Source organism: Zingiber officinale, chromosome 9B (assembly GCF_018446385.1).
Source record: "Zingiber officinale cultivar Zhangliang chromosome 9B, Zo_v1.1, whole genome shotgun sequence".
NCBI classification, from domain to species: Eukaryota; Viridiplantae; Streptophyta; class Magnoliopsida; order Zingiberales; family Zingiberaceae; genus Zingiber; species Zingiber officinale.
In genome coordinates, this window is record NC_056003.1 from 12,701,899 (window position 1) to 12,714,242 (window position 12,344).

The following is a 12,344-nucleotide window of genomic DNA, read 5'->3' on the forward strand; positions in this document are numbered from 1 at the left end:
ATACCTCATGTATTGAGATGAGAAGTTAACCTTAGGCCCATCCCTACACATGTTTGTTCTCTATGCAGAACCATGTTTCTAATAGCAAGCAATGGTGGTCTTGCACTCACCCACCCCTCGTGCTTGAGAGTTGGTCTCACTATTATATAAGGAGAGGTGTGTTCAACAAGATGAGGGAATTGCAAACCTTTTTAAGTGACCTTAAGTTTAGAAAATTGATTTGTTCAACGGTTAATCTTCTCTAACGGACAAAATTGTCATAACAAAAAGTATTTTCTAATTTATCTTGATGATCGATGAAAATTTTTTATAGAGTTAGATTGATCATTCCAAAATTAGTCAATAAAACTAAGTTTATTATTTTTTTTCCTCTTATAGAAGATACCTTTCTAAGTGATCTTAGGTTTAGAAAATTGATTTGTTCAAGGGTTCATCTTCTCTAAAAGACAAAATTGTCATAAAAAAGGTATTTTCTAATTCATCTTGATAATCGATAGAAAATTTTTATAGAATTAGATTGATCATTCCAAAATTAATCAATAAAACTAACTGAATTTATTATTATTTTTCTCTTATAGAAGATAATTTTATTTTTCTCAATTTCATATTGAGACGACCATTGGAAGATTATTGCACCCTCAATCAATGTTGATTTATAAGCCAGAGTTCTGCTTGAGTACGAGGGATCAAAAGCTCTATCGGAATTGAATTAAAAAAAATGGTGGGGTTAAACTAGGAGTGAGAGGAGGTATGGATCAGTATCAACATAAAATTAAAATAATTATTGAGTAAACATTGAGGAATTGTGGTCGTGACAGAAGTTACGTGTAAGATTTTTTTTTAAAAAAAATTAAGGTTGATCTTGAAGAAAAAAAAAATAGATATCCATCTTTTTCAGGATCCACAAAATTACAAGCCCACACTTTTCGAGCTTAATGTTAATCTAGTGGCTTGGATGTCATCCATAATGAAGGCCATGAATAGGTCGCTTTCTCTCCTTTTTCTCTTTTTCTCATGGATTTAAAAGTGCACCTAACATAGTACATGTTAATTAAAATTGATATGATTGTAAAGTTTTAACTAAATTAAAATAGTTTTAATTAAAAAAAAAAACGCATCTTTTATTATTATTTTTATTAAAAGGAGGGTATTCCTTTATTACAGCAGTCAAGTCTTACGATATTTTTAAGGAAATCAACTTAATATCTTTCATTCTAATAACTCTATCAAATTAAAGTATATATTTTTTTTTAAAAAAAATTAAAGACATTTTTACACTTTAATCAACGTTACTGATACTTTTAAAACGGGAAAAAAAAATAGAGCGGGCGTCCTTAAAACATATTTTCGTAAAAATACATAACGTTTTTGTAATTTTTCTCCACAAGAAATATGACATAAAACCCGAATAAAATGTTTTTTTTATTCCTTTAACGTTTTGTTGTTATTTCTGAAAAAGCAAAATTAGACATTTAAAATAATTGATGGTCTCGATGCACGTCCCCATCATGACCGGTCAAAATCCAAACTGTCCATTTTAAATGAATTCAAGTCGCTTCTTCATGGCCATGACGCCGTTCAATTTCACCAATCGCGAACCTACTTTCATAAATTGCAATAACTACCGGTAATTTATCTCCTCAGTATAATAACTACCGGTAATTTTACAGAATTACAAATTGGTCCTTCTCTTTCCTGTTACGCGGCGCTCCATATTTCCCGCTCCCGCGCTCGCCTTCGTTCTGACACGACGCCGCCCGGCACGAGGACAGCATCATACCCTTCGCGGCGACTGTTCCCAATTCCTCCCTCCCCGGCGCCTCCCTACCGACACCCTTCGCAGGGTCTAGCAGCCTTTTCTGCCCTCCAAGTCCCATCCCCTCACTCTCTCTCCACGAAATGTCGCCATTGCCCCTTCCACGGCGAGACTCCCGAGGCGGAGCCTCCCGCGCTGAGCTCCGTGACTCCCCACCGCCACCGCACGATCACACGCCTCACAGCGGCTTGGCGATGACGTCTCCGCACCGCCAATTTACCCCCGAGGCGCCGCCCCACCTCCACGGCTCCCCAGGTATAGGCGCAGACCCCGGTCCGAGATCGCCCCGATAGTCCTCCGGGGTCAGGGCTGTGTCGGGCGTCTCATAAAGGATAAAGGTGAGATCTTTTTACTGCACTTCCATGAGAGCTGTTCGAGCAGTGGCTTCTTCTGTGCCTCTGATTTGAGAATTCCCCCTTCTCTTTGTCTTGCCGGAGGATGTTGCTAACTATCCACTTTTAAGGTTGTTTTCTTTCTCGTTGTGTGTTTTAGCAGTCAAATTCCACTATTTTTTCCCCCATGTTTCTTCTATCTTTATGTGAAATAAGGATCGTTGGTTCTGCAGACTGTGGACTGCTCTTCGGAGGATAAAAAGAATGTGAGCTGAGAGGCTTTGGCTTGGTAAGGAAGTTGCAAAAATATGAACGAGACAAGAAGGCATTCTGTTGATATCCCTCTAACTAGAACTCTTGTGGCTCTCAAAAGAGTCCGATCACTGAGAGACCCTGATACGAGCTCACTGAGCAAGATTGCTGCTTTAGTCAGCAATATCGTTTTGGAAACCAGCTCGTGCAATGGCCCAATTCTTGGATCAAACAATGGGTGTAAACAGAGTCTTAATCAAAGGATAAAAATGGATCCAGGACAGGGCAGCTTGTCGTATTGTCACCCTTTGGCTCTCGATGCATCTGCAACGAGATTGCCTAAGCACGCATGCATTCATGGTTCCTGTTGCGGCAATGTGCGCAGGTCCTTAGACTCAAAGTTGACGTCTCCTTGTGCCGGTTATCTTGAAGAAGAGTTAGATTTGAGTCGAATTGGCAAATTCGAACAGCTTGAAATGATACGCTCTTCATCCCTTAAGCAATCCGTATATGAAAGATCATATTCTAGTAAGGATGTTGATGTTATGCGGAATGCTGAAGCTCAATGCACCTGCGCTGACGGAGCCTGTAAGCGTGTCTTGTGCTGTAAACCAGTTGGTCCTGCTTCTGAAAAGTGCGATTTTGTTTTCTCCAGAAACGGTAAGGGCGGACTAAGAGGCTGCTGTTCTAGAGCACCAAATTTTGATGATCGAAAGCATCTTTCTCATGTTAAGGGCCGGAAGTTTCAGTTGAATTCTCAGTTTGATAATGAATCTGTTTCGGGTGGAACTGCTCCATCACAAGAGAAAATCATGAGCTTAGTCGACAAATATAAGCCTAAAATGTTCCATGAGCTAGTTGGACAGGATGAGGTAACTCAATGTCTGTCAGATGCCATTTCCAGAAGAAAAATAGCACCGATTTATCTTTTTCATGGTCCTAGGGGTACAGGAAAGACCTCGGCAGCAAGGATCTTCGCTGCCGCTTTGAATTGCAACTCCCACGAGGATTGCCGGCCTTGTGGATCTTGCGAGGATTGTAAGCTGGTGTTCAGCGGTAGCAGCGGGGTTGTCACTGAGTTAGATGCTTCAGAAGCTACTCATCAAGAGTGGTCAAAGTTCCTTTCAGAAAGTGCTCTTGCTCCATGTTCCTCACACTTGAAAATTTTCATCATTGACGAGTGCCAACTTATAGAAAGGAGTACATGGCCAGCCATTTGTAAGACCTTTGAGAAGCTTTCCAAACATGCTGTTTTTATTATGATTACTTCTGAACTGGATAAGTTGCCCTCGACAACTCTGTCTTTGAGTCAAAGATATCATTTCTCGAGCCTAAAGAAGGATGATATAATTATCAGGTTGCAAAAAATTTGCATGGAAGAAGAATTAGAAGTTGAGAAGGATGTGCTTATTTTTCTTGCCAAGGAATCAAGTGGTTCTCTTCGTGATGCAATAGCAACACTTGATCAGCTGGCTTTGCTCGGTAAAAGGATAACCTCATCCCTTGCTTATGAACTAGTAAGTAGTAATGCACGCTTCGCACACTTGTGACCATTGACAATGCACGGAAGGTAAATTTAATTGTGTTTGTTGTTCAGATGGGCGTTATTTCTGAAGCTGATTTGCTCAATCTGCTACGATCAGCGCTATCTTCAGACACTCCTAGTACTGTTAAACGAGCAAGGGAGCTTATGGGCACTGGAATTGATCCAATGAAGCTAACATCTCAGCTTGCAAAAGTCATCACTGATATTCTTTCTGGTGGAGGTGGATCTATTGCTTCCAAATTCGGTAAGAGCATGTAATGAATGGTCTTGTTTTCTATAGGGACGATAAGGTGTACTGGCAAAAACTATATGTTCATTGTTCAAGTATCAGAAATTGTTTATTTCAATTTGAAAAACTGAAAGCAATAAAATGTGATTGCTAAATGAATTTACGAACATGTTTTAGTTCTTTCGGTGTATATTGGAAAATTGATCGATCACAATAGAGTATCAAGCTAACACTATGTGCCAATTAAAACTACTGATAGCATGTTATGTTTTATACATTCGAGTTCATCTTCACCCTTGAAAAGTTACCTTTGCAGTTGCTGAAGCTAGTAAGGAGAAACTGACCAATGCATTGAAAATACTGGTTGAAACTGAAAAGCAATTGAGAACTTCAAAGGATAAATCTACATGGCTCACTGCAGCCCTTCTACAGTTTAATACTGGAGAATCGTTTTCCTCGTCAAACAAGAAGGATCCTAAGGCATCTTGTGAAGTTGCACACTCAAGAGGTAGTCCAGTATTTTGATCCAATTAGTAATTCAAATAATGTTCAATTTGTTGAGGGTAAAAGCTTGATTTATTTGTTCTATGCAGATGATGATAAATATTTATTAACGTCACAAAAGGAGAGTATGGAAAGTTCTACTTTTTCGAACAATCAGTTATCCGATTTGGAAAAGCATTATGAAGAAGCAGAACTAAAATACATATGGAGGGAAACCATCAAGAACTGCCAGTCAAAATCACTAAAAAACTTCTTATCAAAAGAGGGCACTCTGGCATCTATTCGGGTTCATGAAGGTAAAACAAGTTGCAGTCTTGATTTTTGTTAGGGATAGAAAATGTTGTTGGTTAAAAAAAAAGAAGTTTTTGAGTCAATTCTTAACTGAATAAGCAACATTGATTTCCATGAGTTCAGTTGTTTTGATAAGGTAATATCAAACTCCTTTTTTTTTTCTTTCAATTTTCAGGTATGGCAGTTGCTGATGTAGTATTTTGTGATCTGGATCATGCGCATAAGGCCGAAGAATTCCGAGAAATAATTGTAGCTTCTCTTCAAAGCATTCTCAGTCGCAATGTGGATGTTAGAATCAGTCTCGGTGGATTGGCTCCAATTAGGATGTCCAGAAGAAAACCATTCAGATTTTTATGCTGCACTGGTGGTGGAAAGCAAAAGACAGTATATTCATCCACAAAAGGTACAAATTTTCATGGAAGAAGACTCTGCCAGGTGGATTTTCAAAAACACTAAACGCGCAAGGAAATCGACAAACCTTGAAAGGGGAAGTGAAACCAACAAACAATTTGAGTTCTCTTCGCAGACAAAAGAAATCAACGCCGCTCCTAATATGATCATCATAGTTGTTTTCCTTGAAGTCGATCATCATCGAAAGAGAATGTGGAATGGTTCCTACTACATTTGCTTGTGGCATTCAAAGCAACACATTCAACTGAATGATACTCATTTCTTTTTGATCTGAATGCATCTTCTGTATTCATGAAAGAAACTTGTATTTTCTATGAAACAGATATTTTGATCGAATCAAATATGTTCCTTGTTCTCTCATTAATCTATTGTAGATTTTGCTTCAATTTGAAAAGAAAGAGGTTAACATTTTAATGCTGTTGCTGATTTTGAATTGAAAATATGATTGTATATATATATAGATATATATATAATTTAGGTTGCCTTTAAGATATTTACCTCATTTAAAATTAGAATTTTAGTCGTTTATTATTCTCTTATTATTTTTTAATGTATTTTTTAAAATAATTTTTGATTGGAAAAAAATGTATAAAAACACCACGCGATTCAAAACTATGATTAAAGAATTACAAAAAAAAAATTGAAATTTTTTAATCTGATTATTTTCCTACTTGGTGGATTCCTTCATCGGATCGGATCCAGTTTAAATCCGCCTTCGCCATTCGGATCCAGTATATAAATTCCTCCCACGCGTGAGGTGCCCCAATGAGCACGTGGGAACATCTTGTCTCTCTTCCGGTGATCGCCGTTTATGCTCCCCTCCTCTTTCCCGTTCCTTCCGGTCGCCGCCTCCTCCGGCGAAGTCAACACGCTATCTCTAGTCCCAATTTCTGCGATCTCTTCTTGTCATTACTTGAATCGAGGTGGAGAATCCGATTTTCATCCGGCTCGTTCGCCCGTGCTTTATAGCCCTAACGCCGAGCTGTTGCTTTGATCTCGCCGGCGATTGTGATGGGTTCGTTAGGCGTCCGATTTTACTTGCTTCTACTCCGATATCTAGCTGTGAGTTTTGCCCTTAAATGCATGATTGGTGTTTCTTCCCCATGTAGATTATGTGCGAAAGCTTCGCCTTTTGAGTAAATCCATTTTGAGTGGCTTCCCTGCCTCGTTTCTGGTGTTCCGTTTTTGGTGTTTCTCCTTTGGCGCCTGATTATTTCAGGTGACGTTGGAGTTAAGAGGCTTTGGCTGTAGCAAAAGAGGAATCCACAGACTTGTCAAATCATGCCGAGGTTAGTTTTTTTGGGGACACGATTAGTGGTCCATGGTAATTTTTCGGATAGCAAGCATAAATTTGAAATTGTTAGCTATATGCCACTTGATTTCTTCTATTGGAGACTTAACCAAGGCATGTTTTTGCTGAAAGTTTTCAGTGCCACATCTCACATCTCTTAGTTGTGACATAATTGTAGCAATTCTCTTAAATCTAATTCACAGTTGCTCCTAAAGATCTGAAAATTTGAAACTTTCACCTAGTCTAAAACCAATCAGGAAAGTAGTTCATTTATTTCCTACATTGCTGATGCTTATAATAGTGATAATTCCGTAATACCAGCTGCTAGAAAATAACTGTTGTCTTTTAGTTGGAGAAATTGATTCGTCTAATTCCTTGGTAAATTTTTTAGCCTGGCTTTGAAACCTTGTGTGTCTGTTACCATAGTTTAGTCCAGGGCCAAGAACTTCTATCCACATGAAAAAATTGAATGACCAGTGCTACATTGGTCACCAATTTACAAACCTAATGCCCTTTTCCTTGTACATAATGTACATAGCTAAATATTTTTCATTTATAGGCTAACATATATCTAGTATTATAACCGGATTGTTGCAGTTATATTATGAACATATACCCTACTTTGATTTAACACAATTTAACACATTTTTCACGCATTTCTAGGTATTTGGATTTTCTAAAAGTCAAAAAAGTTGGCAACACTTTTCGGCAAAATTCAAGAACTATATTTGCCAATACAAATCCTAGATTATCCTCAACAAATGCTTTAGCTTTCTCAGACAAATTGCTTCCTCTGTACAAGGTTTTTGGTAGACAACATAACCTATTGATACTCTCTAAAATTGAGGAAAACATGTCCAAGAATAACCCCTTCAGGAAGGTTTTTGCCCTTTCAGCTCAGAAGTCAGTAACCCATCATTCTCAAGTTGTCTGGAAAAAGTTTTGTATGACATACTCTTGCAAAGGAATTGTCTCTTCACCTATCAGAAAACTAGCTTGTGCTACATGCTTTCATATTGCTCGATCCCCTCTAGTCCCTACTTTTCTAGCTTTTGTTGCTGGGGAGATTGCATTATCCAAGATGGCTTGGTCAGATGGGGAGTATTTTCCATCACGTAATGAACTTTATATGCGAGCACAAGATAGCCGTATTTTCCTGGCTTCGATTGTTCTCTCAGTCTTGGAGTGTTTTATTTTGTTACTGAGGGCAATCTATTTGGCCATCTTGTTTTCACCTATGATGGTAACGGCTCCATTTGCTGATAGTTCTGGTACTTGGTTCAGGGAAGTGTGGATTCATCTTGTTCGTTCTACTTTGGAAAAAGCAGGGCCAGCATTCATAAAATGGGGTCAATGGGCTGCGACACGTCCGGATCTCTTTCCTAGTGATCTTTGCACTGAGCTGGCAAAACTTCATACTCATGCACCTGCACATAGTTTTTCCTACACAAAAAAGTCTATAGAAAAAGCCTTTGGCCGCAAAATATCTGATGTTTTTGAGAATTTTGAAGAGGAACCTGTGGCGTCTGGAAGTGTAGCTCAAGTTCATCGGGCTTCCTTGAAATTTCAACATCCTGGTAAACCACTGAAACACGCAGTTGTTGCTGTAAAAGTTAGACATCCTGGTGTTGGTGAGTCGATTAGGAGGGATTTTGCAATTATTAATATGGTGGCCAAAATTTCCCACTTTATCCCCACACTGAGCTGGTTGCGCCTGGATGAAAGTGTGCAACAGTTTGCTGTTTTCATGATGTCTCAAGTAGATCTTGCTAGGGAGGCTGCACATCTGAGCCGCTTTATCTATAATTTTCGCAGGTGGAAGGATGTATCTTTTCCAAAACCTCTCTACCCATTTGTCCATCCTGCCGTGTTAGTGGAGACTTTTGAACATGGAGAAAGTGTTTCTCACTATGTTGATGAACTTGAAGGACATGATCGACTCAAGAGTGCTCTTGCTCATATTGGAACTCATGCACTCTTGAAGATGCTTTTGGTATAGTCTTTTTTTGAGTTCTTTGGTGTGTTTTTATGCCATCCTATTTTCTAGGTTATGGTCTCAGTGTTGCATATTATGGATGAATAGATAACTCCTTATCTTTTTTGCCTGTCTATGTTACTTTCACATCCACATGGTTTGTGGATCAGTTAAGTTCACCTCAATGAAGTGCATTAGTCTCAAAAAAGAGGTTTACCAAATTTTTTGAATCCTTCTCTGTTGGTGAACTTACATGCAATTTTGTTTCTACTAGTTTTTCATAGAGCATCTTTACACGTAATGGTGACGGTCTTCCACAAAAATGTCAAAACCTTTTGGTCCTTTCAAGGATAAGAATCAAGGTCTTCATCACTTTTTCTAATGGAAATTTCCTCAAGAACACATGCAGCTTTATAACTATTTCAACATTCCATTTGTTCTTGTTTAGAATCAATATTTTTTTGGAGCTGGTCTTTCTTTTCATAGTGACTTAAAGTCAATTTTCTACAGGTGGACAATTTTGTCCATGCAGATATGCATCCTGGAAACATCCTTGTTCGGACTCAAACCAAAAGCTCTAAAAAAGGAATAGTTAAATCAAGGCCTCATGTGGTCTTTCTTGATGTAGGCATGATTGCAGAGCTTTCGGGTACTGATCGTGTAAATCTACTTGATTTCTTTAAGGCTGTAGCTCTTCGAGATGGAAGAACTGCTGCTGAGTGCACCTTAAGGTTATCAAAAAATCAGAAGTGCCCTAATCCAAATGCCTTCATTGAGGTACTTTATGTTGCTCCCTCCTTTGCATGGTCAATTTTCCCAATAGTTGTCTTTCTCTATGTTGCAATATTTTTTTTTGGTGATTGGTTTATCTGCCTTATCATGTACATATAGAGTTGTAATGTGTTTTTTGGTTTTTAAGCACTAGTAAATTGAACAATGCTCCATAGTTCTTTCATGAACCTCAAAATGTTCATATGATCAGAATCTTCAATTTTCAGTATTAAAAATCACAATGTTTCTCTATTAAATTCTTGCATTGAGAATATAATCCTGGCAGCACGACTATTTAAGCTCTACTTCTAAGTGCCACAACTAGCTTGTATCCACATTCTAGGCTAGTTTTCTTATTTGTATCTTCTTGGAAACCTCTGTATAAATCAGCTTTGTCATTCTTGGATCATCTGCAGGAAACATGTTCAGTCTGTTAAATGTGCCATGATTGGTTTTACAGATCTACAGATGCTACAGTAAAGATTTTTCACATGGTGCCTCTGACAACTAGAGTGATGCTTAGTGGAGTCTTTTCTAGTTTAGTAATATAACTATAGTATACCTACTTTTATTCATTAGCATGACCTTAGGTATCAATAGTTACAATTTGTGATATTCTTTTAGCCTAGTTGTTCTATATTGCACATTAATTCAAGCCTTTATCCTGTTTTTTTTTTTTTTTTGAAAAATGGTATAAACTTACTGCAACTGTATTCTAATTTATTAGATGTACAAGAGTTCCATTTGTTTCAAGTTCTTGTCATTTTGTTATAATAGGCAAGTCAAATAAATTTGTATCCCTACTTTGATGATTGCACTTGATTTCACTTGAGCTGCATTTCCTATCTGTTCTCTACTTCAGATAACTCATTTTCCTGCACAGTAGTGCTTCTTTAGTGGTGATTTGTCAATTAAGAGGGAGACACTTTTCTAATATTTATAGTTGATGGACCATCACACTTGTCTATGTGAGACTAATGAGCATGAGTTATCCTAGTTTCAACGTACTCCCTCAAGTCCATCATGACTCGGATGGAGGTATGAATCTAGTTTTGATATCATGTTACATTAGAGTGAAGCTCATTCTATCTGAAAATGAGTCCTCACTAGAAATGGGAACACTCTTATATAAACATAATGGATCACTACACTTGTCCATGTTAGACTAATTGACCTGGATCTCCTAGTTTCAACATCAATCATCTCTAAAAATGCAGCAAACCTTTTATATACATATATAAAATAAATTTCTTCATCTATTTTCCATATTCCTATCAGCATTAAACATTCATGAGCATGCAATTTTTTTCTGATGCATACACATCATGCTACAGGAAGTAGACAAGTCATTTACTTTTTGGGGCACGGCAGATGGGGATGTTGTCCATCCAGCTGAATGCATGCATCAATTGCTGGAACAAGTGCGCCGTCATAAAGTTAATATTGACGGGAATGTTTGCACTGTGATGGTCACCACTTTGGTTCTGGAGGTAAATGTCTTGATTTACTTTATCATTTTCTGGTTGTGTCAACTTGTTCTTTATGATCTTACAAAAGCCAAAGTTGCTTATATCACTTTCTGCAACATGAAATGGTATTTTAGACCTTTTACGAGTTTTCTACACAATTGGACTGGTTTTGTCAAAACCAGTGGGTCAATGATTTCAACACAAATCAAGCAGTTCAACGGTCGGCAATTCAATGGCCTATATCATCTAACCAGGAAAGTGGCCTGGGGACGTGAGTCCAGTTATTTCCAGCCAAACCGGACTGGACACTTTGGTCCGGATTTAATAACTATTGTGGATCAAAGAAGTTCCAAACAAATTCTGGTTTGGGCTGATATTTTAAAACCAAGTCAAACTCTTGTAACATAGTTTCAGCTTTCAAGTAAAGTATGCAATAATTTCTAATAAAAGGTCAATTAATTCAAAATTAAAATAAGATGCATATATTTTTTAATCAAATGTGGCAAACCACAATAATAGTTCCCTACACAAGCATAGTTCTTCAAAGATTGCATTAGCACATGCAAAAGGTTCCTGCTCGGTAATCACTTGCTACACAGAGTCTTAAGCTCTTACTTGTTCATGCTCTGGAAATTTGTCATGGAAACTAATCTATTTTGACTCGTCCGCTCCTGTTCTTTACGAAAAGGCATTCAAAGCTATGATTAGTCTGTTGCAGTTTGGTTAGTCTTAATGTAATTTTTCATTTGAATTTTCTGCAGGGCTGGCAGCGTAAGCTCGATCCAGATTATGATGTGATGCGCACACTACAAGCTCTGTTATTCAAAACTGATTGGGCTCAATCCCTTTCCTACACTATTGAAGGACTCATGGCTCCTTAGAGAAATGGCTCCCTTTCAGTTTATCGACAGTGAATTTTGAAAAAAGTCTACCTACGTACTACGTTGGGATAGGCCTTGCAATTTTGCTTTTCAGCATTTCTTTTTTCAAAAAGATTCTACAGATTTTTAGTCGCCATTGTGGCAAAACATGAAATTCTGGTAGATAAATGGAAAATACATGAAAGCATGTGTTCAGATTTCTAATACCGTGTATGTTCATGCTATTTTCCCTGGATCTGGGAGCTTCAAATTAGATCTGGTTGATTAAATATGATTATTATTGTCGTCGCCGTCATCATTATTCCCATTTAGTAGTTGAAGTTTCATCCTTAGAAGTACTTTTCTTGTCTGAATTTTGAATTGGCAATGGAAAGGATACTGCAAGTGTAAAAGCTTCAAGAACACAAATTGAAGCTGAATGGAAGAATGATAAAAAATTTTTCTTTTACCTTATTTTTCTAAAATAAGTATTTTAAAGAAGTTGGAGGGTTTTAATTTGAAGTGTCGATGAAGTGAAAAGGCTATGTAGTTTAAGGCAGGCGGGATTCTTTAGTTTGTAAATTGTGGATTAGAGAA

The 12,344-nt window shown here is 37.7% G+C and overlaps 2 protein-coding genes across 2 annotated transcripts; both read left to right on the top strand.

The window, feature by feature from the left end:
• Window positions 1-1,775: 1,775 nt before the first annotated feature.
• Window positions 1,776-5,739, top strand: LOC122022337 (protein STICHEL-like 2). Its single transcript, XM_042580299.1, has 6 exons — window positions 1,776-2,279; window positions 2,382-3,917; window positions 3,998-4,190; window positions 4,492-4,683; window positions 4,769-4,975; window positions 5,146-5,739. The coding sequence occupies exons 2-6, from the start codon at window positions 2,457-2,459 to the stop codon at window positions 5,424-5,426; spliced, it is 2,334 nt and encodes a 777-aa protein (XP_042436233.1). The 5' UTR covers window positions 1,776-2,279; window positions 2,382-2,456; the 3' UTR covers window positions 5,427-5,739.
• A 412-nt stretch (window positions 5,740-6,151) lies between these two features.
• On the top strand, window positions 6,152-12,063 carry LOC122024277 (probable serine/threonine-protein kinase abkC). Its single transcript, XM_042582859.1, has 6 exons — window positions 6,152-6,396; window positions 6,491-6,670; window positions 7,336-8,665; window positions 9,158-9,424; window positions 10,753-10,908; window positions 11,649-12,063. Exons 2-6 carry the CDS (start codon window positions 6,663-6,665, stop codon window positions 11,766-11,768), a joined length of 1,881 nt encoding a protein of 626 aa, XP_042438793.1. The 5' UTR covers window positions 6,152-6,396; window positions 6,491-6,662; the 3' UTR covers window positions 11,769-12,063.
• The last annotated feature ends 281 nt before the right edge of the window (window positions 12,064-12,344 follow it).

Excerpts from the sequence above, each read along its gene's own strand:
- LOC122022337 (XM_042580299.1), top strand. The coding sequence starts at position 2,457 with ATGAACGAGACAAGAAGGCATTCTGTTGATATCCCTCTAACTAGAACT. Across the intron at positions 3,918-3,997 it reads CATCCCTTGCTTATGAACTA|ATGGGCGTTATTTCTGAAGC; the intron begins GTAAGTAGTAAT and ends TTTGTTGTTCAG. Across the intron at positions 4,684-4,768 it reads TGAAGTTGCACACTCAAGAG|ATGATGATAAATATTTATTA; the intron begins GTAGTCCAGTAT and ends TGTTCTATGCAG.
- LOC122024277 (XM_042582859.1), top strand. Across the intron at positions 9,425-10,752 it reads ATCCAAATGCCTTCATTGAG|GAAGTAGACAAGTCATTTAC; the intron begins GTACTTTATGTT and ends ATCATGCTACAG. Across the intron at positions 10,909-11,648 it reads TCACCACTTTGGTTCTGGAG|GGCTGGCAGCGTAAGCTCGA; the intron begins GTAAATGTCTTG and ends AATTTTCTGCAG.